Raw genomic sequence first — 25744 nt, 5'->3', positions numbered from 1 at the left:
AGTTTCTCAATTTAACAGCACAGGCCATAAAAACATCCCCTCGGTGTTGTAACAATGCCGTTTAGCAGGTTCACATACAATACCTAGTCTCGTGGTATTCATAGCACGATAGGCTACCGTCTTGGAATTATTTCTGTAAAAATGACAGGCATGCTTATCAGTGCTGTGTTCTGCAAGGTGCCACTGTGACTGAGCCCGCAATCACACCTAACATCACATTACATACACAATACACAGTTGCTTAAAACATATGGGAGTCAATTGGATTTTGTCTGTTTTGGTCCAGTTAGGTGTTCTACTACTCTAAACATGATAAGGCAGAACATGATCTTCCATTGAATCTGCCATCTAGAAAAAAGGTACACTTAGAATTAGTGATATAAGGTGTCATTATATTGTACACATACAAACATTAAATAGATCTAACTTCAAAATGATCCTATTATTCGACACGATGCTTGATATAACCTTGCTGCCTTTATGCTAAATGATACAAAAACTCTGGTATCATAACACACGGCCACCTGTACCGGACTTTACACCTTTTACTTTAAATGAGAGGGAAGACCAATAGAACATTGGTTTGTCTTTGGGTGCAGTCACGTGACGTCGCCGCTGCAACCTGCTTCCGTACTGGCTTGCGGTCCGGTTCTGAGCGAAAGAAAGGTAACAATTTTGCAGAATTAAAATGTTTACTTGTGTATTTGTTGGCGCTCATATACACCCTAAAGTGCTGCCATTGAAACTTTAAACATATTCAACAGGACACCATCCCTGTGTGGCTCATTTCGCCTGTCATTTTCCTAAAAAACACGATAGCAAAGGATACCGTTATCGTAGGCCGTGTCTTGGCAAGATATTTCACTAAATGCAAAATTCATCGGAATTTCGTGTATTACGCCACAGACCTTTGAGGAATGTAGTGTATTTTACTAAATTCGCGAAGGAATACATGCTGTCACTGATTATAAAATACGCGAATAGCTCGTCTTGTGTCATTCGGATTGGAAGAGATTAGGCTACATCCAACTGGTAAGCCCTGTTGTAGTAGCGGGGTAGGGCATTGTGCAAGGTTAATTGCTATTTTAACACCCCACTTTAATCTTAAAAGTAGCTGGAGTCAGTAAAAGTTGTCTTGTGCCAGTTATTCTTTCAGTTTGCCCGGTTTTAGTCATCTACTGAGCGGAGAATTGGACTCGGTGTCCAACTAAAACGGCATAATAATAATAGACCGAGGGAGGGACTAGCAGGTTGCAGAACACGCAACTCCTGTGTGTGCGAAGCTGGGCGTGTAGGCGTGCGCTGTTCGCACAGCATGCAATTCGTCATTCAGGTGTCTTTTATTCTTCGCTTCGCCGTACTGATACATTTGTAAAATATATTGGAAACCAATGTTATTATTTGTGAGCAAATATGTTTTGCATCTAGAATAAGCTTTAAAAGCAACCTATGGTCAATTTTATGGGAAAATGTCATGTATCTCATTAATCAGGGATGATTTACTGCTGTGACCGGTTGGTTATGCCATTTACGTTTGATAATTAATTGAAAAATACAAAATACACTGCAAATCAGAATGAACGACAGTGTGGTGTTGCTACGTGTATGTCCATTCAAAATAGATTAAATAGGCTTAGTCTTTGTCCCATCTGAAGTTTGTGTTTCTATGTTTGCATGCTGAGGTATGGAAATCAGTTAGACTCACATAACTAGATACTGAGAGGAGTTACTTATTCTCCCACCCAGGATGGCTGAGCCACCTCGGTCATGCGACTGTTTTGTAGCACTGCCCCCTGGCTCCCAAGATGACCACGTGATATTCGGCAAGAACTCGGACCGTCCCCGAGAAGAGGTCCAGGAGGTCGTTTACTACCCGGCCGCCTCCCACCCTCCCGGTGCTTCGGTGGAGGTAAACACTTGTATTCAGCTGTCACTCAGTTTAAAGTGATCCCCCTTATTACAGCCATTGGTTTAGATCCTGTTCTTTAAAAGAAAACCTACCTGAACTAACTGGAAATCTGAAAAAATTGTACTGTGAAATGTTTTAGCATTTTAGTCTAGAAGCACAGTAAGGTTTTGCCAGGTACTTGAAAAGCCCCGTGTTTTCTTTGTCAGAGCAGGTCATAAAATATTTCAACATTAAAACATTAAAAAGTGTCTCTCACTGTCTATGCAAATGAATCGGCTTAAACCTTGTCCTTTGATGTGATTTGTCATGTTGCCCACGTTCCCACGTATTTGTTTTTGCTGGTACCTTTCCACTCATCTGTCCAGGTGGTTTCTGGTGAGCAGCCAACAGTGATCACTTGGAATTCAGCCACTGTTTAACAGAATGCCCTGAATCTCTCTCTCTCTCTCTCTCTCTCTCTCTCCCCCACTCTCTCTGTCTGTCTCTCCCTCTATCTCTCCCTGTCTGTCTGTCTGTCTCTCTCTCCCTCTCCGTGTCTGTCTCTCTCTCTCTACCTCTCCCTGTCTGTCTCTCTCTCTCTTTCTCTCTACCTCTCCCTGTCTGTCTGTCTCTCTCTCTTTCCCTCTACCTCTCCCTGACTGTCTGTCTCTCTCTCCCTCTATCTACCCCTGTCTGTCTGTCTCTCTTTCCCTCTACCTCTCCCTGTCTGCCTGTCTGTCTGTCTCTCTCTCTCTCCCTCTCCCTGTCTGTCTGTCTGTCTGTCTGTCTCTCTCTCTTTCTCTCTCTCTCTCCCTCTCCCTGTCTGTCTCTCTCTGTCTCTCCCTGTCTGTCTGTCTGTCTCTCTGTCTCTCTCCCTGTTTCTTTTCCTCTCTGCAGTGCACATACATCTCAATCCCTCAGGCGGAACACACCCACGCTGTAGTCCTAAGCCGACCGGCCTGGCTGTGGGGCGCGGAGATGGGGGCTAACGAGCTCGGGGTGTGCATCGGCAACGAGGCTGTGTGGACCAAAGAGCCGGTCGGAGACGGAGAGGCCCTCCTGGGCATGGACCTGGTCCGGTGAGTGGGCTGGAGCGGAACCGGCCCCGTCTTTGGCGAGCCCAGGGAGGCGCCCGCAGATGATGTCACAAGTAGTTTGCCAAAGAGGACCAATGGCAGTGTTGCTATAGATACGTGATACTGGTCGAGAAACTGCCTGAATGGTTTGTTAGCAGATTAATGGATTAGTGGATTGGATAATGGGTTCTGTATGAAAGGATCAAAACCTGAGAAAGTATTAGGTGTCGGTAAGCCAAAGTGTGTAAATATCCACATTATACGACATAAGAGCTGATTTGGATATTTTAATATACCCGGCCATTTGTTTATCTCATAATGTGACCAGGAAGTTACACTCAAATAAATTAAATAAATCTTATTTACTCGTACTTGGGTGCAGAGCTAAGAAACTTGTACACACAATTTACGTAGATGTTACAGCCAACTGAATAATGGTAGAGCACAATAGCATTACAGCCAACTGAATAATGGTATACTACATTAGCGATAGCATGGTAAGCATGTAGTTCATTCATTTGGGCTAGCTATTGACTCTGTGCCCACCCCACTTCATGTCTTCCCCCTCCATCCCTGTTCCCCCTGCGGGCAGGCTGGGCTTGGAGCGCGGGGATAGTGCCCGGGCGGCGCTGGACGTGATCACGGGGCTCCTGGAGCAGCACGGCCAGGGCGGGCCCTGCAGGGAGGAGTCCGAGCCCTTCAGCTACCACAACACCTTTCTCCTGGTGGACCGCTCCGAGGCTTGGGTGCTGGAGACCGCTGGCAGGCTCTGGGCAGCACAGCAGGTCACAGGTGAGAAGAGCTCTCTAAATACACACACACACACACACATCGGTTGTGTGTGTGAGTGTGTGTTTACCTGGAGGAAAACTGATATTTACACCCTGTTTTAGACACACTTGTGAGGTTTAAAAGAAATGCGTGTTTCAGTCTCTTTAATGTATCTGATTGGGGCATATACATTTGCATAGAACATGTCACACAACCTAATCATTCATACCACGAGTGAATTCGCTGTTTTTGTCCCTAGTTGGGTCTAATAGTTCCAATTTCCCATGACTTACAGGGAAACTGGGAATGGGACTTCTGTGAATTCTGTCTATGGACACCACAGTTGTTACACATAGTGAAGACCCTGTATGCTAATATGACATCCTGCTTTTGATTAAATCACAAACAAGGTTTTTTATTTCCTGGGATGAGCCACAGTCGTACCCAGCATATGGAAAGAGGTGTCATGTTGTGTCTGGGAATATGCTGTAATTGTTTGTTTTCCCTGGAGTAGGTGAGATAGGGGTTGTTGTTGTTGGAACGACGTGACACAGTATCATAACCCTTACATGATTTACACTTGGTTTGTTTGTGGATGTCTGTGAAATTCTAGTGGTAATAATAAGCATATGCAAATGTCATACTTTGGGCATATTTTGGATTCTTTCGATTCTTTAGATGTGGCCACTGTTTTTCCATGTCTCCCTTTGTGCGGGAAATTTGAATGTATTACTTGCACAGTGGGTGTAAACTATCGCACAGATATATAAAGAACCGGATAAGAGAACACATTGATTTTTTTAGAATCCATATAGGTTTTTGTTTTTATCATTATTTTCAGGACTTTGCAGTCTTATACCTTTTTGCAAAACTGGGTAACACTACCAAACACAAAGCCATACCATTACACCGGTTGTGGGGGAGGACGTGTGGTGGTAAGACAAAAAAAAGGTTTTGTGTGCACGGTTTAATTAAAAAACATAGCGAACTACAGAGCCTACATTTTTCATGTGTTGTAGATAAACTTTTTTGGAAATATAATGTCCCTAAAACTATAATTTAAAAGCAAATACAAATATAAAAAATAAATGTAAACTTTATTGAAATAAAACTATCCTAAGATACCTCTGCTACAGTAGATATCTTTTCATATAAATATTCTGTAACAATCTTTTTTGTCAGCAGAACATCTTGTAAACTGTATATGGTAGAACAGATCAGGCTAAATGCGTACACCTACCAAACACACAAGGGACTTTGATTGTGCATGTGTGCAGTCTGTTTGTGAAATGTTTATGTCAGAAACAAATTATAAGATGGTTTTGAGTGATTCATGTCTTTTGGCAAGTGACATTAGGTGTTTTCCGTTTTGTGTTTTTTGGCATGTAGGTTTGAAAAAATTGCCACCTACTTTCACAAAATGTGCCTAAACAACTTTTGAAAAATAGGTTCTGCAAATCAGAAAGAGCCTGCGAGTGTTTGTCTTAAATGCTTATAACCAAAAAAAGCAATTTCAGCACAGTGGCTTTTGTATATCAACACTTGCGCAGAGGAACAGACCCAGGTACTTCACACACGGCGTAGACTTAAACCAGATCAAAGACACCCAGAGCATGTGTTGCTGCGTGTTGTCACATGCCCTGTTTGATGTTCGCTCCTCATTTGTGTGTCGTAGTCTTCTCCTTCCAAATGCTCTGCATTCGTCCTCTGTGTGCAGAAAGGCTAGTATTTGAAGCAAACGTTTTTTGGGGTGGGGGGGGGGGGGGTCCACTGGGATTCCACCAAAAGGACGTTTTAAAACAGTTGTCATTGAAAGGCACTGCTGTTTCTATCTCCAGCAGTACACAAAGTAGATTTAATTTATTTCCCGTCATGTGCTGGCAAATTAAATTTTCTTTCATGTGAAAGCTCCATGGTCTGAAAGACTGTACCCTATAGCGGGTGTTGGTTCACTGTCTGTGTGTGTGTGTGTGTGTGTGTGTGTGTGTGTGTGTGTGTGTGTGTGTGTGTGTGTGTGTGTGTGTGTGGGTGTGTGTGTGTGACTGAGTGTGTGTGCGTGCTTGCTTGCGTGTTAACATGTATTTCCTGTATCCCCGTGGCAGCCGGGGTGAAGAACATCTCCAACCAGCTGACGATAGACGCGGAGATCTCGCTGGAGCACCCGGAGCTGCGGACCGTGGCCCAGGCCCAGGGCTGGTGGGGCGGGCAGGAGCCGTTCAGCTTCAGCGCCGCCTTCAGCCCCGACAACCCGCCCGCCCGCATGGAGCTGGCCAAGCAGCGCTACCGCGGCGGCACCGAGCTCCTGCGCCAGCACGACGGTGAGGTCAAAGGCTGACAGAAAGGTCAAAAGGTCAAACACGAAGAAGGAAACGGAAAAGGAAAATATAAATGGATGAGGGGGGGGCGATTCTGTATCAGTGCATACGCGAGTGAGAAGGGTAAAAAGCAAGCTCATGAGAAGCGTGTGAGTCACTCACTTCACATTGGTGACCTTGTGAATAGTCAACAGAGGAGAAGTAAGAAAGCTCAACGTTGAAGTTCTTTTCAGCCATGTAAAGAACAAACAACAAACTTCTTGTGCTAGTGGTCAAGTGGCCTCACACCATAGTCAGGGTGTATTATTTGGTATATGTACTGTATGTTCTTTTCATAGAATGCCAAGCCTGAATTGAATCCGTTTGGATTAGATTTGTTTGGATTGTGTGAAACTGTGTCTCGTAACTGCATGAGCTCATGCCTTGAACAAGTGTGACATTAATGTCAGCTCTTCTTCTTCCTCATCTTCCTCTTCTTCTTTACCCTTTGTGGGGCCTCTAGGCTCAGTCACGGCTGAGGTGATGATGACTATCCTGATGCCTTGAACTAGGGTAACATTAATGTCAGCTCCTCTCCTTCTTCTTCTTCCTCCTCCTCATCTTCCTCTTCTTCTTCTTCACCCTCTGTGGGGCCTCTAGGCTCAGTCACGGCTGAGGTGATGATGACCATCCTGAGGGACAAGCCCAGTGGCATCTGCATGGATTCCGGAGGCTTCTGCACCACGGGCAGCATGGTGTCCATCCTGCCCCGTGACCCGGCCTTCCCCTGCGTCCATTTCTTTACTGCCACCCCGGACCCCTCCAGGTAGGTGCTACACCCTCACGGACAGGAAAGCTGCAGCGAGGAGCTTTCAGTTGCAGTTGAGATATAATTAAAATATTTTGAGAATGAGAAACAGCTGTTGGCCTTGCCCACAGACAAAGAGACTGGGCCACAGCATGGCTCTGTGATTGTGTGATACTGAGGGTATTCCAAGCATGTGGTTTAGTGACACATCTGGGTACGTTCGCTCAGAGTAGGTGGTAAACCTCGTAATAGAAGAGCATACCTCCTAATGGAAGATCCCTACGGCTTTGTTTTGCTGGGAGAATGAAGTCATAGGGCTCTTCTCTTAGAAGGTTTACCACTTACTCTGAGTTAGCTTACCCAGGTTTGTCACTAAACCACATGCTTGGAATGCCCCCACTGTTAATGAATCTGTTTTGAAAACACTGACGTGAAAATTCGGGTCAACCTGGTTTTAGAATAAGGAATGTTGTGGGACGTATTCAGCAGTGCATTGTGCTGGATTATTTCCCACAGAGGTGATTCCTATATTTGCCTCAAATTAAGTGTGACCAATGCCCTACATCCGTCTAAAGTTATGAACCTCACCACAAACTTACCATCTGCCAGAGTGACAATAAAATGTACACAGACCACTAGCGAGTGCACATTAGCTTCACACTAACTTTACATTAACCTCACATATTAACTTCACACTAACTTTACATAAACCTCACATTTACTAGCTAACTACTAATGCACTAGCTAGCTAGCTAGCTAGCTAACTTCAGGACTATGTGAATACAGACATCAGGACATTAGTGCTACATTTTCGCTCTTGAAACATGGCCCGGGGAGCTGATAAGCATCCACATAGCGTGGGACCCGTGACGTTGGTTATAGAGGTTTATTACCTCCGCTGCCCCTTCATGTGTATTACAACTTTACTGCGCCCCTCCTCTTGTCCTCTCTTCCCCTTGGGGGAAAAGACTTACCAATAATGGCTGGTTATGGGCCAGATTTTTTTTTATTGCCCCTCAAGAAAATGACAATCTGATAGGCTTGTAGGCTTGAGAGGAGCATCACCTGGTTGTCTAGGCTGTAATTAGCCACTGTTTGAAACTCTACAGTCTGACTTCCTGACATTGGTGAGTAGACGTGAGAGTTAGGTGGCTCAACAGTCTAGCCCTGGGCTTTGTGAAAATGTATCAGATAAACATGTTTCAAGCTCTCACTGAACAATACCTCTGGTTAGTTAGTACAGTTCAGTTGAACAGTTGTAAAGCCATTTTAATGTAGGGGTTTACTCAATGATGATGTGGCAGGTAACTGGTAGACCAAATGAACTTCATGAATACATTTCTCATTTGTTTTGGTCAACTGTGATGAGGGTCGCGAACCTTGAGGGCGATTGATTGCAAAAACATTTCTGTCCTCATTTTGGTTTTCCTTTTTCATTATTCTAACTTCTAAACATCTTGTTTTGACTCTTGATGACATCTTCATCGCAAAGTATCTCCGTTCCGCACGTTTGTCGTATTTTCTTTTCTTTATTTTTTCCTAACTCTTAATGCGTTGCCTGTTTTTAATCTGCCCACAGGTCTGTGTTCAAGCCTTTCATCTTCTCTGAGGCGATGATTCCAGTCACCAGGGTCATCTCCCCTCAGTACGGTTCTGACGACCCAGTCAAGAAACAACCTCGCTTCCAAAGCCGGGTCGACCGACAGCACGATCTCTACAAAGCTCACCAAGAAGCACAGCGCACCATTGAGAAGAACCCGGTGTGTAAACATTCATTATGGAGTTAGAAGGGCACATAGTATCCTTAATAGGTGTTTTAATCACAAAGTGAGATTACACATGGCCACTTCAAAAGAACCTTCGAGCGGAAGATCAGCAATTTAACCAGAGGTTAAAGGCTAAATGTTAAACTGCCATAAAAATTCACCCTGTTTTCCTCAGTTTTTTTTCTAGTTTTCCTTCCATTGCACACACTGCCTTGGCACATGATTTACACGCTGAACTGTATTTTTATGTGAGGACATTTTCTTGCGAACCAAGTTGACGTTTGTTCTATAAATGCAGTATAATCTTGGTCTGATTATGAATGCTTCTTTTCTCTGTGACTGATTCTGGTCTTCTGTGTTCTCCCAGCAAGCCGGAGAGAGTCTCCAGGAGACCCTTCGCTACCTGGAGTCTCAGTGCCTGATTGACATAGGCGCCATGCTCAAAGGAGAGATTCCTGGGGAGGAGCTGGGAGACCTCTTCTTCGACTGTGTGGACACAGAGCTGAAGTTTTACCAGTGAGAGAGGAGAGGTAAAAGACACCTCCTTATGTTAGGATATAACACCTACAATAACACCTCCCTACACGAGACAGGACAGGTGAAATATACCTCCCTACGTGTGATACGAGACATAAAAGATAAATCCTTACCTGTGATAGAAGAGGTAAAAGATACCTCCTTATGTGCGATAAGACAGGTTAGAGATAACTCTTTATGTGAGACAGCACAGATGAAAGACACTTTGATTCGTGAGACCGGACAGGTAAAAGACACGTTGATTCGTGAGACCGGACAGGTAAAAGACACGTTGATTCGTGAGACAGCACAGGTAAAAGACACGTTGATTCGTGAGACAGCACAGGTAAAAGACAGAACTTTTGGTGAGAGGAGTCAAGATACACTTGGCAGAGAGGGACAATAAATGTCAGGAGCGGTCTTATGGTCATGACATGTATGTTGTTCTGTAGGTGTGATTTAAAAATGTAAGATGTTGTCATGCCAATAGCTTAGTTGCCCTGTTACTCCATGTGGAGCCTGTTTAAACTCCATTTCCCCATCCTCTGTAACCTGGGTTACTGTTATGATGACCAGCTACCTGATGATGTCCCCCTGATTCTCACTTTCTCCAGCTCCATGAAGACGAGGACAAGAGAGCTTGCTGGTCGGATGAGCCCTGAGGTCCCGTGACCCCTGAGCGTGCTTTCCTGTCTCGTTCACTTTTCCTATCTTAATAGTCTCATGATGCCACGCATTCATCAATGCTGACTGTCCGTAGTCATTTCAATGGGAGCACCTCGTCCGTCTGTATGATTACCATGCAAGGGGTTAGGAGGGGTGGTGGTGGGGGGCGGGGGGGGGGGATACCAGTACATCAGTGCACTACATTAGTGAGTATGTGTTTGTCATAGTCCGCCAGAGGTGTGAATGTAGACATGTGTGATGCCATTTGTAAATGACGCTGCTTGTTGTTACCGCAAGTGAGAAGGAAGGCTCCGATGTCCCTTTTGTGAGTCCTGTTGATATGAATAATAAAGTTTTAAGGTCTAACGACAGATTGTGTTTGTGTATTTTGATTTGTTTTTCAGTGAGGGTGGCTGCATCAGAAATTTTACATGCTGACATTTTGAGTGATCCAAATGTACAGAATTATCATAAAGATGCAATGATAGCGATATTTATTTGTCTAACTGGTCACCATGTAACAATAAGTAAATTGTCTAGCTGATCAATTGATAGACTGATATCTATTTCCTCAGCACTGCATCTTCCACAACGTTAACAGACAGATAATATGGATAAGTTAACATAATACCAACCTTAAACGTGGTACTGTAAACATACACTTATTTGATACCGCCCACACAGGTGCTACGGCCCCGGACATGAGGAACGCCCAAAACCGTGGCTGTAGGCCTAGGCAGTACCCGCTATCCATAGACATAGTATATGCCCGCTATCTGCCGCTACTTCTCTTGTGAACAGTTCTTCCTCCATCCACTAGATGGCAGTGGCAGTGAATCTGATTAACAAATTCTGCAACTTGCTCGCTATCTCAGAGACAGAATCATAACAAGATGTGGGTTAAATTTTAGCCATTTGGAGAAATTGCGTGGTAGCTATATTAAACTATATTAGATCGTCATGTGAAATTGACTTTTGGTGCTGTATAATGCGACGTAGACTCCAGTAGCCACGTCTGTTGGTGTCTGCGACCAAGATAGGAAATAAAATGGAGCAACGCAAGGTAAACCATTCGAATGTACCTAAGAAACGTTACATCGATGTGCTAAGCTTTACCTAGAAAGCTAGGGATAAAGCCAATGTGTATGAAGACACGCCTTCACTCCATATTACTTTCCAATTACAGGTATCACCGTTACAAGCGTTTCTTTCGCTCTTTGGGAAGTCTACTGTAACATTACCTTGCCCCATGGAATCAGTGAAATATGGTTGGACTCCTGAACGAGAGCATTTATGTGAGGATAAGAAACCAGTTCCTCACCAGCAATCCAGCTGCTCTTCGCCAGCTGTTATGGCTTGGGACACTTCGTACTACAACGATGAAGAAGACGAAGAGCTTGCGAGAAAAAGGAGAGAATTGCAGTTAATTGAGGAACAAATAGCTCTCAAGAAGGCTTCCATTGCTTTGAAAAAGAATAACCTGCAACGAACGCCCCAGTACTGCGAAAATGATGATGAAAAAGAGGAGGAAGATGAAGAATGGGACAATGAAATCGAGGTGGAAACGGAACATGAACAATCTCCACTATTCACAAACAATAACTTTCCACAGAGATCACCCCATCAAGAGGTTGTATCTCTCACAGAAAGACAAATTAGTATTCTGAATGAGTTGACACAGCCATTTGTTTCCTTTGAAGTAAGTAGGCCAGTTTTGCCATCACATTATCAGATCCACACAACCTCATCTGTTTGACCCTACTTGTGAATGAACATTTTACATAGATTCCGTAAACCTTGTGATGCATTCCCACCTCATCCTTGAACGTCATTGAGGTGTATCTAGCATTACACACAGTCTGTCCTACTCTCATCCTGGTTGTTCCCATGTCAGTCACATTCAGTCTCCTCCTTTAAAGGTCTTCAAAATGCCTTTAGTCACGAGCCTGCTCATCTTAATCCCCTCCCCTCCATAGCTACTACAGATTTCAGGCTGAATGGTGAAAATTATGGTTTACCAAGTGTGTCATAAAACTGGAGGATATCAAGACCAAACTGCACGATTAAGATTGCCGCAAAAGCTAATGCATGCCGCCATCAGTCAAAGTCATTATATTATAGTTAATTCTATAACTGTTGAATTTATTAGGCCCAAATGACTTTATACGTCATTACACGTAGTCCATGTCTCATTTAAGTGCAACAATACAGTACAATAATACAATATTAATTTATTCTAAAGAATAAAAAAAACAAAGAAGTGAAAATTACTCCATGACCATGCTAGTGGCCATTGGAGCTCAGCCAGAGGGACCATTCGGTTCTTGCTCACCTCTTTTTACAAGGCCCTTGTCCCCTGATTGCTCAATTTTGGCCGGACGGTCAGTTCTAGTTAGAGTACTTGTTGTTCCAAACTTCTTCCATTTAAGAATTACGAAGGTCACTGTGCTCTTGGGAAAGAATCTGAATCTGAATATATACTGTATATACCTATACCTGCTCTAAGTAAAGTATAACATTGAAAAGAGCTTCACTAAATACCTCAGACTGGGTGACAGAGTGATCAAACTCCTTTAAGGTAGAACATATTAATAATTTACTATGTGTTTTATTTCTGTCTTTAGCCCTCTAATCCGGAACCACCTTCATTTATGAAAAGTTTTCTGGAGAAAAGAAATGCAGAAATCTTTCAAAGAGATTTGGAGCAGAAACATGAGGCCCAATCAGACCTCAAAGCAACCTTTACCCCAGAACACAGAGTTGAAGCTTTGAGACCTCACCGCCACTCAGGGCATGCACTGCCATCTCCAGCTTCCAAGGTGGGTCTTGTTGAATTGTTGAATAGGCTCATCAAACATATCAGTGTTAAAGACTTTATTTTCACTAACACTAATAATACTTAACACTTCCTCAGCAGAGTCCAGCTGAACAGGCTAATCCCTTCAGTCTGAAATGCTCCCAGGAAACACTGAACAGTGGTCCACCTTTGAAGGGCTTTGATCGTTTCCTCAGCGTCCTTAACCAAGGGGTGGATGTACAGAGGCTGTCTGAGATAGTGAATGAGGCTCAGGCTGAAGTTGTGAATAACAAGCCAGCTGCTCCTATTCGTGGTGAGACATGTAGGAGTGTGGATTTGGACGATAAAAACTCAAGAGACAAGTACAGAGAATCAAGAGACAAGGAAAAGGGGTCCAAAAGGAAGAGAAAGGACTCCAGAGATGGGAATAATCCCTCAAGAGACAAGGACAGACAGTCTAGAGAAGAGAAGGACATGGCTTCAAGAGGCAGGAAAAACGACTCTAGAGACCGACACAGGCATTCAGATGGCAGGAAAAGCAGAAGGGACTCAAGAGAGAGAGACAGGGGAAGGGACTCAAAAGAGAGAGACAGGGGAAGGGACTCGAGAGAGAGAGACAGGGGAAGGGACTCAAAAGAGAGAGACAGGGGAAGGGACTCGAGAGAGAGAGACAGGGGAAGGGACTCGAGAGAGAGAGACAGGGGAAGGAACTCAAAAGAGAGAAACAGGGGAAGGGACTCAAAAGAGAGAAACAGGGGAAGGGACTCAAAAGAAAGAGACAGGGGAAGGGACTCAAGAAAGGGAGACATGAATTCAAGACACAAGAAGTTGGAGTCGAGAGACGATTGCAGGGATTCAGAAGACCACAGAGAGGATTCCCTGAGCCAGGGGAGAAGATACTCAAGAGACAGTAGCAGCAGGAAGAGCAGGAGCAGGAGCAGGTCATCGACCTCAGAGGACGAGAGGAAGATGGAGAAAGAGCAACATCGCTCGAGGATCCAGACCCTCCTCCAGACAGTGGGGCTGGACTTGGGGATTGAGGGGCTGGACCGACTGAGGAATAGGACCCAAGCGAGGCTCTATGGGACAAAAACTCCAAGAGGCGGGGGGGATGGCAGGCAACAACAGCAGCTCAGAGACTCTTCATGGTCAGACAGCTCGGATGATCAATCCCCAGATTCTCACCACAGGCGACGTGACTCCCAGAAGCGCAGAGATTCCCATGACGCTGAACGCCCTAGGAGGGTAACAGACTTCCCTCAATCAGTACAGGAAGTTACTGGAAGCTACCCTGTCGGCCCTGCTCCCCAGAATATGCCCGTGTCCACATTTTCACAGCCTCCACCAACAAACTATTCAAGCTATACAGCGATGTATCATAACTCCTATGATGGCCAGGACCACAGTGCCTCTGTCCAGAGCTGGACTGCTGTTGGGTGGAGTGGAGTGCCACCTCCTGGCCCTCCCTGTTCCTATGGCCCACCTCTTGGCAACATATTACCAGGGACCCCTCAGTTCCCCCCTCCGCCTTTGATGGTCACAGGCTCCCAAAATGCACCATACCACAATCCACCACCTCAGTATCCTACGCACCTGGGACCTCCACCACCGCCACAACCCCCATGTCCTCTGCCTCCACCACCACAACCCCCATGTCATCTGCCTCCACCGCCCCACCTCCTGCCCCCCCCGCATCCACCACTCCTACCCCCTCCTCATCTGCCTCCACCGCCCCACCTCCATCCACCACTCCTAAAGCCTCCCTTTCCACCCTCACCTTACCCGATTCTCCCATCGTTCCCCCCCGGGCCACCCAACCAGGTGATGGCAGAGACCAACCTCAGGGTGGCAGAAATGCAGGGGACGTCGAACAACGAGAAAATACGTTTTCTTTCGGTCTTCAAAGAAGTGACTCTACCACCACCGAAGGTGAAACAGAATTTCGAGAACCCGCATCGAAAGTTGACGCGGAAAGAGAAAGCACAAAGGCGAAGGGCAAGGAGGGCAAGGAAGGCTGCTGAGGCCGCCGCTGCCGCAGCTGCTAACCCCGATGCTGCGGGGGAAAACAAAACACGAAAGAAAAGAAGAAGACAAAAGAAAAAGAAAAAGAATGCTGCTTCGGTGACCGTGACGACGACAACAGCTGCTGCAACTACGATTCCTGCTGCTGCGGCTGCAACTGTGGGTGCTGCAACTGTGGGTGCTGCAACTGTGGGTGCTGCAACTGTGGATACTGCAACTGTGGATACTGTAACTGTTGCTGAGGCTGATACTACTGCTGCTGCTCCCATTAAAACTAGAGCAGCTAAACCATTGGTACTACTACACCTACTGACTAAGAAAGTAGTGGGAGCCAAGGCACAGACACAACACACAAACTCAGACATGTTGGAGGAACTCAGTAAAGACATGGAAGGATAACAGAGAGAAATATTGACCTTGATTGGCTGATAAAGAAACCGTGAGGATACATGCAATGACCTATCGCTGACTTCTGCCCACATGACTGGACATGGACATGTTTGAGAGAACATTCTTTTTCCGTTCTGCCATAATCTGTTGTAGTATCTTGTTCTTTGATCTGTTTCCACACATGACTTTTGATCATAAATGTTCATAGCAGTAGCATATTCATTTAGGTGGACCGGTAGGGTATAATATGTACAAGAACCGAAGCAAAAAGTGATCTGTAATCATAACATATTTTAAGATTTCTTTATTCAGAGTATTTGCCTACCATCAGTTTGATACATTGTAATGATAGCAGGCTACTGGCTTTGGTTACTGTTGCTTAGCGATACGCATAGTTTCAAGAAAGGTGGCAGAAGTGAGCTGCAACATTATTTCTTAATTCTGTAATGATTTCCCCACTAACATTAAAACACAACTGTTGCATAACAACAGTGTCAAACCTGGAGTTGTGGCAACTGCAGTGGTCTGCTCACTGAACATATGCAGCATTGAACCTGCAACTACATCACATCAGATTTTCTATTAGCAAGGGTAACCACATAACCAGGCGGCCACAAACACAAACGCTTTCCCGACTGCCGTTGTCTGTTCCTCTTTCCTGAAGCATGGCATATCTCCCACACGCACACACTTCACATCATTTTATGGCCTCGGTAAAAAAAAAAATGATGGACTTTAGTTGCTGTAGCTAAATTTAACAATATATTTTAAAAATCAGTTCTTGTACTCTTAAATTAAGCGTGAATATCTTCCACTTCTCATAGCCCCTTTTTTATAACAGTTCAGTGTAACAATGTACATCGTGTTTTGCTGGGGTGGAGGACGACAATTATTTTTGAATAAGGCGCTGAATCAATTGAAACTAACTGATATCCCCCACTGTGGATGTGCCTCCACCATTTCATGATGACCTTTCACCCTTTCATCATTTTCACTCTCATCCCTGGGCATAAGCCTTGTGGCTTGTGCTGCAAGATAAGGAAGCACTGTTTAAAAAAATTAGGCCTTACATGTCAAAACTCCACCATGTCAAATCTATTCAGGTAGAGTTAAATCACTAGTCTTTCCACTAAAACGTCATTAGAACTTATAAAATATCGTGCGTATCATGTTAAATATACATTTAGTAAATATTAATAATAATAATTATAATAATAATTAGTAAAAATGATCTTTAGAAGCCTAGGTTGGACATGTAGTAAGGTCACGAAGGCTCCAAGATATGGATGTTGTACTGTTTGTCATAGCCTATGCAGCTCCACTGTTGAGAAGCAACATATGACAAAGCAGAAACGGTGTGGGTTTCAGAAACTGTTGTTTCATTGAACATGATTCCATATTCATCTCTCTCCCTCTCTTTCCCAGCTGTTCACATTGCTTTGACTTTTTGCCTAGTCTACCTTTGCAGCACTTTGGTTTGCCTCATAACCAAATGCAGTTAGTCCATGTAAAGATATCCATCTTGTGAGTAAAATAACCAAATGCAGTTAGTCCATGTAAAGATATCCATCTTGTGAGTAAAATGTATATTTGTATATGTATATGTCTCTGCTTTGGCATCTGTTGCCTCTTCAGGTGAACCATGGAGCTGCATTAGGTAGGCCATGGCATAAAGTGTAACATCCATATCATGAAACCTACCTGTCCAACCTGGTTTCTAAAGAAAAAGAAAAAAGCTGAAAAAAGCTTTTACACCTCATCAGGACACTATACAAGTTTATTTATATACATACTTTGGACACTTAAATCACTTCCAGTTAGCTAAAAATTCACGCTCAAGTTTACGTCGGACACCAGAGTTGTGTAAGTATCTCTTTATTCAATATGCATATCGGGCTCACACATGTCTTGGCAGACAAGAGAGAAGCATGGGCTCACTCTCATCTTGGAGGTTGAGAGAGAGAGAGAGCCCGGGCTCACTCCCAGACTGCAGCAGACGAGAGAGAACCAAAGTTAAACACATCATACAAGGTTTATATAGGTTGAAGTTAGGGTTTCTCAGATGCCAAAGCATTTTTTTCAGCAGAGATAAACACATGGTGGGTTTCCCACACCCGAGGTCATCTTGCTATGCTTTTTGCAACATAATGCATCAGCAAGGCAGAAAAGAAGGTGTACGGTGAAAATGAACTCGTTACCTCAGGACTACGGAGTTGCATATAAGTATATTTATTCAACAACAACAACAACAAGCATGTCGGGCTCACCCACGTCCTGGCAGGCCAGAGAGAGGCACAGGCCCACTGTCAGAGAGAGAGAGAGCCCGGGCTTACTCCCAGACTGCAGCAGACAAGAGAGAAGCAAAATTAAACACATCATACAAGGTATATATAGAAAGAAGTTAGTATTCTCTGACACTTTGTCAGCAGGGATAACCAGGTGGTGGGTCCCCGACGTCCGAGGTCATCTTACTATGCTTTCTGTCATGCAAGGATGTCACAAGGTCGAAAGAAGCACAGTTCGACCCTTCGTATCACCTCTGACCAAAACATGGACAAAAGGTTCCTTCTCTTATGCATATGCAGACTAAGTGGCGTCAACACCTAATAATTTTAATTACACACACAGAGAAACACAGAACGTTTCTCTTGTTCCTGCTTACATTAGCACATGATTCATACAAGGTAATTATTAATACAAGGCACTTGATTAACAGAGTTTCGAAATTAATTATTTTAGAAGGACTACTAGTTCTTCTTATCAGCCCTCAGTTACGCATGCACAGAAGGTGCACTTTTAAGCATACATACTGAGTTAGAAAACGTCAGCACTTAAGAATCAAAAATATACAGAGACAGAAACGTTTCAGCTCACAAAGGCATATGATTAACACACATACTGTACATACTTCATTAAAGTCAGATTTTCACATGTCTCTATCACTTCCTTATGTATTTTTATATTTATTCATGTTTTTTCAATATTTTTTTCATCTGTGTTTCTGCTGCTGTCAACACCCAAATCTTCCTGCCTGGGGATTAATAAAATGTCATCTATATTTAAAAAAAATTATATGAAGTCATTGAGTCAGTGCAGTTTTAGTGGAAAGATATTGATTGCGCTCCTCAAATTTTACCTGAATAGTTTTGACAGTTTTATTAGTTGATTTTCACATATTAGTTATAATTTAATACGGGAACATTTGCAGTTTGTATAAAACCCAAACAGTCCAAATATTTACAGAAAACCCTGTGCCTGTGCGGTTTGCCTATATTCAATTATGTAAATCAGTGCTGCCCCCCAATGGGCATTTGTGTCTATTACAGGACAGTTGTTATTCAGAATTCAGGCTCCAGTTAAAAAGTATTTTTTTTTATTTTCTTTTTTCAGAAATGCAACCATCTTATGCCAACCGACTAAACAAATTAATCTGTGCAAAGGTAGAGCTTCCATCACAACTTTACCTCCAACAGATATTTCTCCGTAATGCAGCTGAAAGGATAGTTTACTTGCTACAGGCATATCGTCAGAGGCCTTTTCCGCTGCTGAAGGGTTCATTTCCCCAAACTAGCCCTGATAATAGCTCCTGCTAGCTTATAATATTATCACTAACATTTGGTGACTAAGGTTACGACTCTGCAACAATCATCATAGAAAGTATACCAGAAATTAAAGGTTTAACCTAGCCTGGATACCAGACCGAACTTAGCCCCGCCCACAATGTTTTTGGTTGGGAAGTTCTGACTAGAATTATGAGTATGACATCGTCAGGCTAGGTTTAACCAGTTATTAATTCAATTCAATTTGATTTGAACAATAACATTGTCTCAAGGCGCTTTACAGAGCCCATTGCCTGAACCCCCTCAGAGCAAGCACAATGGTAACGGGCAATGAAAAACTCCCTGTTAATCAGGAAGAAACCTTAAGTAGAACCTCGGCACATAAGGGCAGTAGTGTTCGGTATTAGTTGGAGGCTCTTTACTGAGTTGTTGCTACATCTGGAAAGGAGAGCATTGCAGTAGTCATGTTGCAACCTAATAAAAGTGTGGATTCGTTTTTCTGAATCCTGGAGGGATAGGACTTTTCTGATTTTGGCAATATTGTGTAGATGAAGAAAATGTCTTTCAGATCTGTTTTATGTGCAAGTCAAGTAGGAGGTCTTGGTTGATAATCACACCAAGAATTATGGCACTAGTGTTGGATGTTAGATTGCTAGATAATGTAATTCTCAGTTGTTCAGTTTTATCTGAAGTAAGGAGCAGGAAGTTGTTAGTCATCGATGCTTTTACATCTTGCAGGCAAGTGGGTGTCATCAGCAATGGAAGTTAATGCCATGCTTCCTTATGACAGCACCTAAGGGTAGCATGTACAAAGAGAAGTGCAAGGGTTCAACAAGAGCCTTGGGGAACACCATAACTTACTTACTCTGGTGTGAATGGATGGCTTATTATGGACATAAACAAACTGGAGGTGGTTCGGAAAGAAAACCTGTATTGAAATGCACCCATAATCAGATGCGATTAGTAGGTAATTCAGAACTTCGACTAAGGCCCTCTCAGTGCTGTGATGGGCTCTAAAGCCAGATTGGAGGTCTTCTTGCATACTGTTTTTATGTTGTTTATAGTTATCCAGAGGTCTACATAATAGTAGCAAAGGGTTCAAACATACTGATAAGCCACTGTGACAAGTGATGAAGTGAAACTAGGAGGAGAGTTGGTTAAAAAACCTGAAAGATTGTTTCAGACACTTCGTGAACTGGCTCATGCTGTAAATAAAAGGTACACCACTCAACAAACTTCAGACTCCTGAGATTTTCTACAACACTGCCTTCAGAAAATAAGCACTACAAATTGAGGTGACACTGCGATGGGAAAGGAACTCCACGTGAGCATCACAGTGCCAGACTGATTAATGAATAACTGAATAAATAATTGATGACATAATTTGTAACAATAAAGTAATGTTCGATAATGAGCCTCATCTAAGAAATATCAGTGAAGTTTATGTAGTCCAATTTTTCTGTAGGCTATTATTAACATGTTGGTAACAACATCTTTATTTTAACGAGACAAGTAAACAGTTTGTTACAAAAAGACCGACGACAATTACATTTTAACTCTCACCAAGCCGTTTGCCTAGGTTTTCTACTGCCGTTGTCTAAACTCACACCTTATTTTGCTGATATTGCTAAACACCCATTCATTTTTCCATATGAATTCTTTCTTTGGGACCAGAAAGTGTTAAAATGCTACCACTAAAAACTACAAATTTCGGTCGTCGGATACTCTATTTCCCCTTTTGTTCCGAGTTCCGGTGTCTGCGGTGTTAAAATAAAAGTTCGTTACCTTAATTTCGCCTTTTGACCTACAAAACGTTTGCGAAAGGTATGTCTATCTAGTCCACCGTAATTTGCAAGTCAGCAAACCCCCACGTAGGCTACTAAATGAGGGTTACATTGACTTAATTTAAACCAACAAAGAAGCTGAATATGTGGATTTGTGCACAATATCAATATATTTTTTTAGACTAAAACCTCCACCCACACAATGATACATTTGAAATTAGGTATTTTTTCTTATTATTCTTAATATTTTATTATCTTTTTAGTTCATTTAGTGCATTTGTTGAATACATTTGTACAAACACATTATTTATGTCCCAAACGGAATAATTATGTTAATAATGGGTTCTTTGTATTTAAAGTTGCAAGCTTTTTTTACCCCTTGGTTTGTATTTTCTTATTTCCAGGCTCTCTAGGATCTTGACTATTGCAGCCAAAAATGAATTTGCTGCAATTTTGCAAAATTTGTAAATTACTTAATCCTTGAATTTGCGTGAATTTGTAAAAACGCAAGAAATCTAGGTACTGATAGTTTGTAACATGGACATTTTCTTCTTCTTCATTATTCTTCTTTTTCTTCGACTCTTATTTTGAAACAGAAAACTTCATCACTGGCTGCCCGCATCCGCATCTTAACATATGGGCTAACTTTAGCCGGAGACGTTAGCAATTGGGAACTATCGAGTTGTTACTAGCACCCTCGCCGACTATGAAGAAAGCACGCAATCTGTCAATAGGGTACTGGTGAGGAATTGACATTTCGAAGTTTTATGTTATATATTCTAACAGTCCTGGCCTGCTGGTGTCTGCGACGAAGATCGAAAAAGGGAGCTACCCAATGTAAACCAATCGAATGTACCTAAACCAAAGAAAGGTACCTCGAAGTTTGAACTGGAGAGCTACCTAGAGATGGAGCTAATGTTTCTAAAGACGCGCTTCAGTCCACGTCACTGTCCAGTTCCAGGTATTACCGTCACAAGCGTTTCCTTACCCCTTTCAATGAAGTCAGGTCAACTGTAAGATTACCTTGCCCCATGGAGTCGGGTAAAGGTTGGACTCTTCCACAAGAGCAGATTTGCAAGGATAAGAAAGCAGTTCCTCGCCAGCAATCTAGCAGCTCCCCACCAGCTGTTATGGCTCGGGACGCTTCGTACAATAACGAGCCAGAGGACGAAGAGCTTGCAAGAAAAAGGGGAGAATTGTACTTAGTTGAGGAGCAAATATCTCGGAAAAGGACTAACATTGATTTGAAAAACAATGACCTGCAACGAACGCCCCAGTACCGCGAAAAGGATGATAAAGATGTGGAGGAAGATGAAGAATGGGACAATGAAATCAAGGTAGAAACAGAACATGAACAATCTCCACTATTCACAAACAATAACTTTCCACAGAGATCACCCCATCAATAGGCTGCAAGTCTCACAAAAAGACAAATAAGTACTTTGAATGAGTTGACACAGCCATTTGCCTCCGATGTAAGTAGGCCAGTTTTGCCATCACATTATCAGATCCACACAACCTCATCTTCTGTTTGACCCTCCTTGTGAATGAACATTTTACATAGATTCCGTAAACCTTGTGATGCATTCCCACCTCATCCTTGATTGTCATTGAGGTGTATCTAGCATCACACACAGTCTGTCCTAATCTCATCCTGGTTGTTCCCATGTCAGTCACATTCAGACTCCTCCTTTAAAGGTCTTCAAAATGCCTCTGGTCATTAGCCTGCTCATCTTAATCTTCTCCCCTCCATAGCTACTACAGATTTCAGGCTGAATGGTGAAAATTATGGTTTACCAAGTGTGTCATAAAACTAGGATATCAAGACCAAACTGCAAGATTGAGATTCCTTCAGTCAAAGTAATTATATTATATATGTAGTGTATATTATATTATATACTGTATAATATATAGTCTATTGTATATTATATACTGTATACTATATTATATACCGTATACTATATTATATAGTGTATTATATATTATATAGTGTAATATTATATATAATAGTTTAACTTATTTGGCTTCCTCAGCTTTACCCAAACCAAATCATTAAACATAGTGTATATCTCATTTAAGTGCAACAATACGGTACAATACTACAATATTAAGACATTCTAAGGAATTATGAAGCAAAGCAGAGAAAAATACACCCTAGTTAGAGGCCATCTTAAGATAGCAAACAGGGCAACGCCTCACCTGTATCTACGCACAACCAGCAACGCAAGCTTTGTGAGTGAGGTTGGACTGACTCCTGCAACACCGCTTTGTGAGTGAGGTTGGACTGACTCCTGCAGTGCAGCTTTGTGAGTGAGGTTGGACTGACTCCTGCAGTGCAGCTTTGTGAGTGAGGTTGGACTGACTCCTGCAGTGCAGCTTTGTGAGTGAGGTTGGACTGACTCCTGCAGTGCAGCTTTGTGAGTGAGGTTGGTCTGACTCCTGCTGGTGCAGCTTTGTGAGTGAGGTTGGACTGACTCCTGCAGTGCAGCTTTGTGAGTGAGGTTGGACTGACTCCTGCAGTGCAGCTTTGTGAGTGAGGTTGGTCTGACTCCTGCTGGTGCAGCTTTGTGAGTGAGGTAGGACTGACACCTGCATCAGATTATGTAGGCTCGTCACTGATAAGCTGACAGTTTATAACATATTTAGAATCCATGGGACGAACGTACATATTTTAAGTTATTATACCTTATACATTTCAAGTGTCATAGCAAAGGGTCTGAATACTTATGTCAATGTGATATTTCACTTTATACTTTTCAATAATTTTAATAAATTGAAAACTTTTTTTGTTTTGTCATTATGGGGTATTGAGTAGATTAATGAAAGAAAAATGAATTTAAATGATTTTGGCAAAAGGCTGCAATATGTGAAAAAAGTGAAAGGGTCTTAATACTACATCAGCGCTCTCCATACCTGCTGTAAGTAAAGTTTAAAATGGAAAAGAGCAATAACTTAATACCCCAGACTGGGTGACTGTGTGACCAAACTCCTTCAAGGAAGAACGTATTAATAACCTGCATGTTTTCTTTCTCTCTTAAGGCCTCTAATCCTGCCCCACCTTCATTTATGAAAGGTTTTGTGGACAAGAGAAATGCAGAAATCCTGCAGAGAGATTTGGAGCAGAAACGTAAGGCCCAATCAGACCTCAACACAACCCCAGAACACAGAGTTGAAGCTTTGAGACCTCACCGCCACTCAGGGCATGCACTGCCATCTCCAGTTTCCAAGGTTGGTCTTGTTGAAATGTTTGATGAGCCTATTCAACAAATAAGTGTTAAAGACGTTATTTTCACTAACACTAAGACTTCCTCAGCAGAGTCCAGCTGAACAGGCTGATCCCTTCAGTCTGAAATGCTCCCAGGAAACACTGAACAGTGGTCCACTTTTGAAGGGCTTTGATAATTTCCTCAGCGTCCTTAACCAAGGGGTGGATGTACAGAGGCTGTCTGACATAGTGAATGCGGCTCAGGTTAGAGTTGTGAATAACAAGCCAGCTGCTCCTATTCGTGGTGAGACATGTAGGAGTGTAGATGTGGACGATAAAAACTCAAGAGAGAAGTACAGAGAATTAAAAGACAAGGAAAAGGGGTCCAAAAGGAAGAGAAAGGACTCCAGAGATGGGAATAATCCTTCAAGAGACAAGGACAGACAGTCTAGACACAATCGAGGAGACTCTGAAATGAAGGACATGGCTTCAAGAGGCAGGAGAAGCGACTCTAGAGACCGACACAGGCATTCAGATGGCAGGAAAAGCAGAAGGGACTCGAGAGAGAGAGACAGGGGAAGGGACTCAAGAGAGGGAGACAGGGGCTGGAATTCAAGAGAGGGAGACAGGGGCTGGAATTCAAGAGAGGGAGACAGGGGCTGGAATTCAAGAGAGGGAGACAGGGGTTGGGACTCAAGAGAGGGAGACAGGGCCTGGAATTCAAGAGAGGGAGACAGGGGTTGGGACTCAAGAGAGGGAGACAGGGGCTGGAATTCAAGAGAGGGAGACATGAATTCAAGACACAGGAAGTTGGAGTCGAGAGATGATTGCAGGGATTCAGAAGACAGAGGGAGCAAATCTAAGATCTGGGACAGGGAATTGGGAAATAGGGACAGGAATGTGAGAAACAAAGACAAGGACACAAACGACCTTAGACAGGATTCCCTGAGCCCAAGGAGAAGATGCTCAAGAGACAGGAGGAGCAGGAGCAGGTCTTCTAGCTCCATCTCATCGTCCTCAGAGGGCGAGAGGAAGATGGAGAAAAAGGAACATCTCTCGAGGGTCCAGACCCTCCTCCAGATAGTGGGGGTGGACTTGGGGATTGAGGGGCTGGACCGACTGAACAGTAGGACCCAAGAGATGCTCCACGGGACAAAACATCCAAGTGGCAGAGGGGATGGTAGGCAGCGACGACGGCACAGGGAAACAGACCTCACTCAATCAGTACAGGAAGTTACTGGAAGCTACCCTGTCGGCCCTGCTCCCCAGAATATGCCCGTATCCACATTCTCACAGCCTCCACCAACAAACTATTCAAGCTATACAGCGATGTATCATAACTCCTATGATGGCCAGGACCGCAGTGCCTCTGTCCAGAGCTGGACTGCTGTTGGGTGGAGTGGAGTGCCGCCTCCTGGCCCTCCCTGTTCCTATGGCCCACCTCTTGGCAACATATTACCAGGGACCCCTCAGTTCACCCCTCCGCCTTTGATGGTCACAGGCTCCCACAATGCACCATACCGGCTTCCACCACCTCAGTATCCTCCGCACCTGGGACCTCCACCGCTACTACCACCATCATCACAACCCCCACGTCATCTACCTCCACCCCCACAATCCTCATGTCAACTGCCTCCACCTCCCCACTGCCTGCCGCCCCCGTGTCCAACACTCCTACCTCCACCTCATCTGCCTCTACGACCACCACCACCACAACCCCCACCTCATCTTCCTCCACCGCTTCTCCCAGCTCTTCCACCCGCGCCACCCAAACGGGTGACAGCTGAGCCAAATCTCATGGTGGCAGAGATGCAGGGGTCATCAGAGAAGACCTTGACAGCAGCAGGCCGCCCACCTTCTCCACAAGAAAGTGAACCACCAGGGGAGAGCGAGGACGATTCCATAGATTACGCTGTGTTGTGCAGGAGTTACAAGTATTCAAAAGAACTTATTGTTGCTTCTCATCCCGAGTCGCAAGCTAAGCTCACCAAGAGGGAACTAAGATATCTGGCCTGGAGGATCACCAAGAAGGCTAAGAAGGTTGAGAATAAGGATGCTGTCTGCACATGCTATGGCTATGGGTGCAAACACTGCAGCGATGATGTCACTGCACGTCCTGCTAAGCGTGGTAGAACACTAAGGGCTAGGCGGAAGATGGCGAAGGAAAGACGTAGATGGGAAAAATGGATAAATCAGAAGGC

The 25744-nt window shown here is 43.7% G+C and overlaps 2 protein-coding genes across 2 annotated transcripts; both read left to right on the top strand.

Moving 5' to 3' along the window:
* The first annotated feature begins 562 nt into the window (after positions 1-562).
* On the top strand, positions 563-10156 carry scrn2 (secernin 2). The gene is made up of 9 exons (XM_012840035.3): positions 563-666; positions 1747-1909; positions 2786-2967; positions 3557-3756; positions 5838-6053; positions 6690-6855; positions 8417-8597; positions 8971-9133; positions 9734-10156. The coding sequence occupies exons 2-8, from the start codon at positions 1748-1750 to the stop codon at positions 9121-9123; spliced, it is 1260 nt and encodes a 419-aa protein (XP_012695489.2). The 5' UTR covers positions 563-666; position 1747; the 3' UTR covers positions 9124-9133; positions 9734-10156.
* Positions 10157-10230: 74 nt separating this feature from the next.
* On the top strand, positions 10231-25323 carry LOC105911237 (uncharacterized protein DDB_G0284459-like). Its single transcript, XM_031561737.2, has 7 exons — positions 10231-10848; positions 10972-11484; positions 12410-12604; positions 12700-13056; positions 24027-24201; positions 24483-24535; positions 25045-25323. The coding sequence occupies exons 1-7, from the start codon at positions 10834-10836 to the stop codon at positions 25321-25323; spliced, it is 1587 nt and encodes a 528-aa protein (XP_031417597.1). The 5' UTR covers positions 10231-10833.
* The last annotated feature ends 421 nt before the right edge of the window (positions 25324-25744 follow it).

This window comes from Clupea harengus, chromosome 24 (genome assembly GCF_900700415.2).
Source record: "Clupea harengus chromosome 24, Ch_v2.0.2, whole genome shotgun sequence".
Lineage (NCBI taxonomy): Eukaryota > Metazoa > Chordata > Actinopteri > Clupeiformes > Clupeidae > Clupea > Clupea harengus.
This window is presented reverse-complemented; position numbering and strand designations above follow the sequence as displayed.

What these genes read in the sequence shown, in the direction of transcription:
- scrn2 (XM_012840035.3), top strand. Translation starts at nt 1,748, where the DNA reads ATGGCTGAGCCACCTCGGTCATGCGACTGTTTTGTAGCACTGCCCCCT. An exon ending in CTGGGCATGGACCTGGTCCG is followed by an intron (nt 2,968 to 3,556) that starts GTGAGTGGGCTG and finishes CCCTGCGGGCAG; the next exon opens with GCTGGGCTTGGAGCGCGGGG. An exon ending in GCACCATTGAGAAGAACCCG is followed by an intron (nt 8,598 to 8,970) that starts GTGTGTAAACAT and finishes GTGTTCTCCCAG; the next exon opens with CAAGCCGGAGAGAGTCTCCA.
- LOC105911237 (XM_031561737.2), top strand. An exon ending in TTCAAGAGAGGGAGACAGGG is followed by an intron (nt 24,202 to 24,482) that starts GCTGGAATTCAA and finishes GACCTTAGACAG; the next exon opens with GATTCCCTGAGCCCAAGGAG. An exon ending in GACAGGAGGAGCAGGAGCAG is followed by an intron (nt 24,536 to 25,044) that starts GTCTTCTAGCTC and finishes TGATGGTCACAG; the next exon opens with GCTCCCACAATGCACCATAC.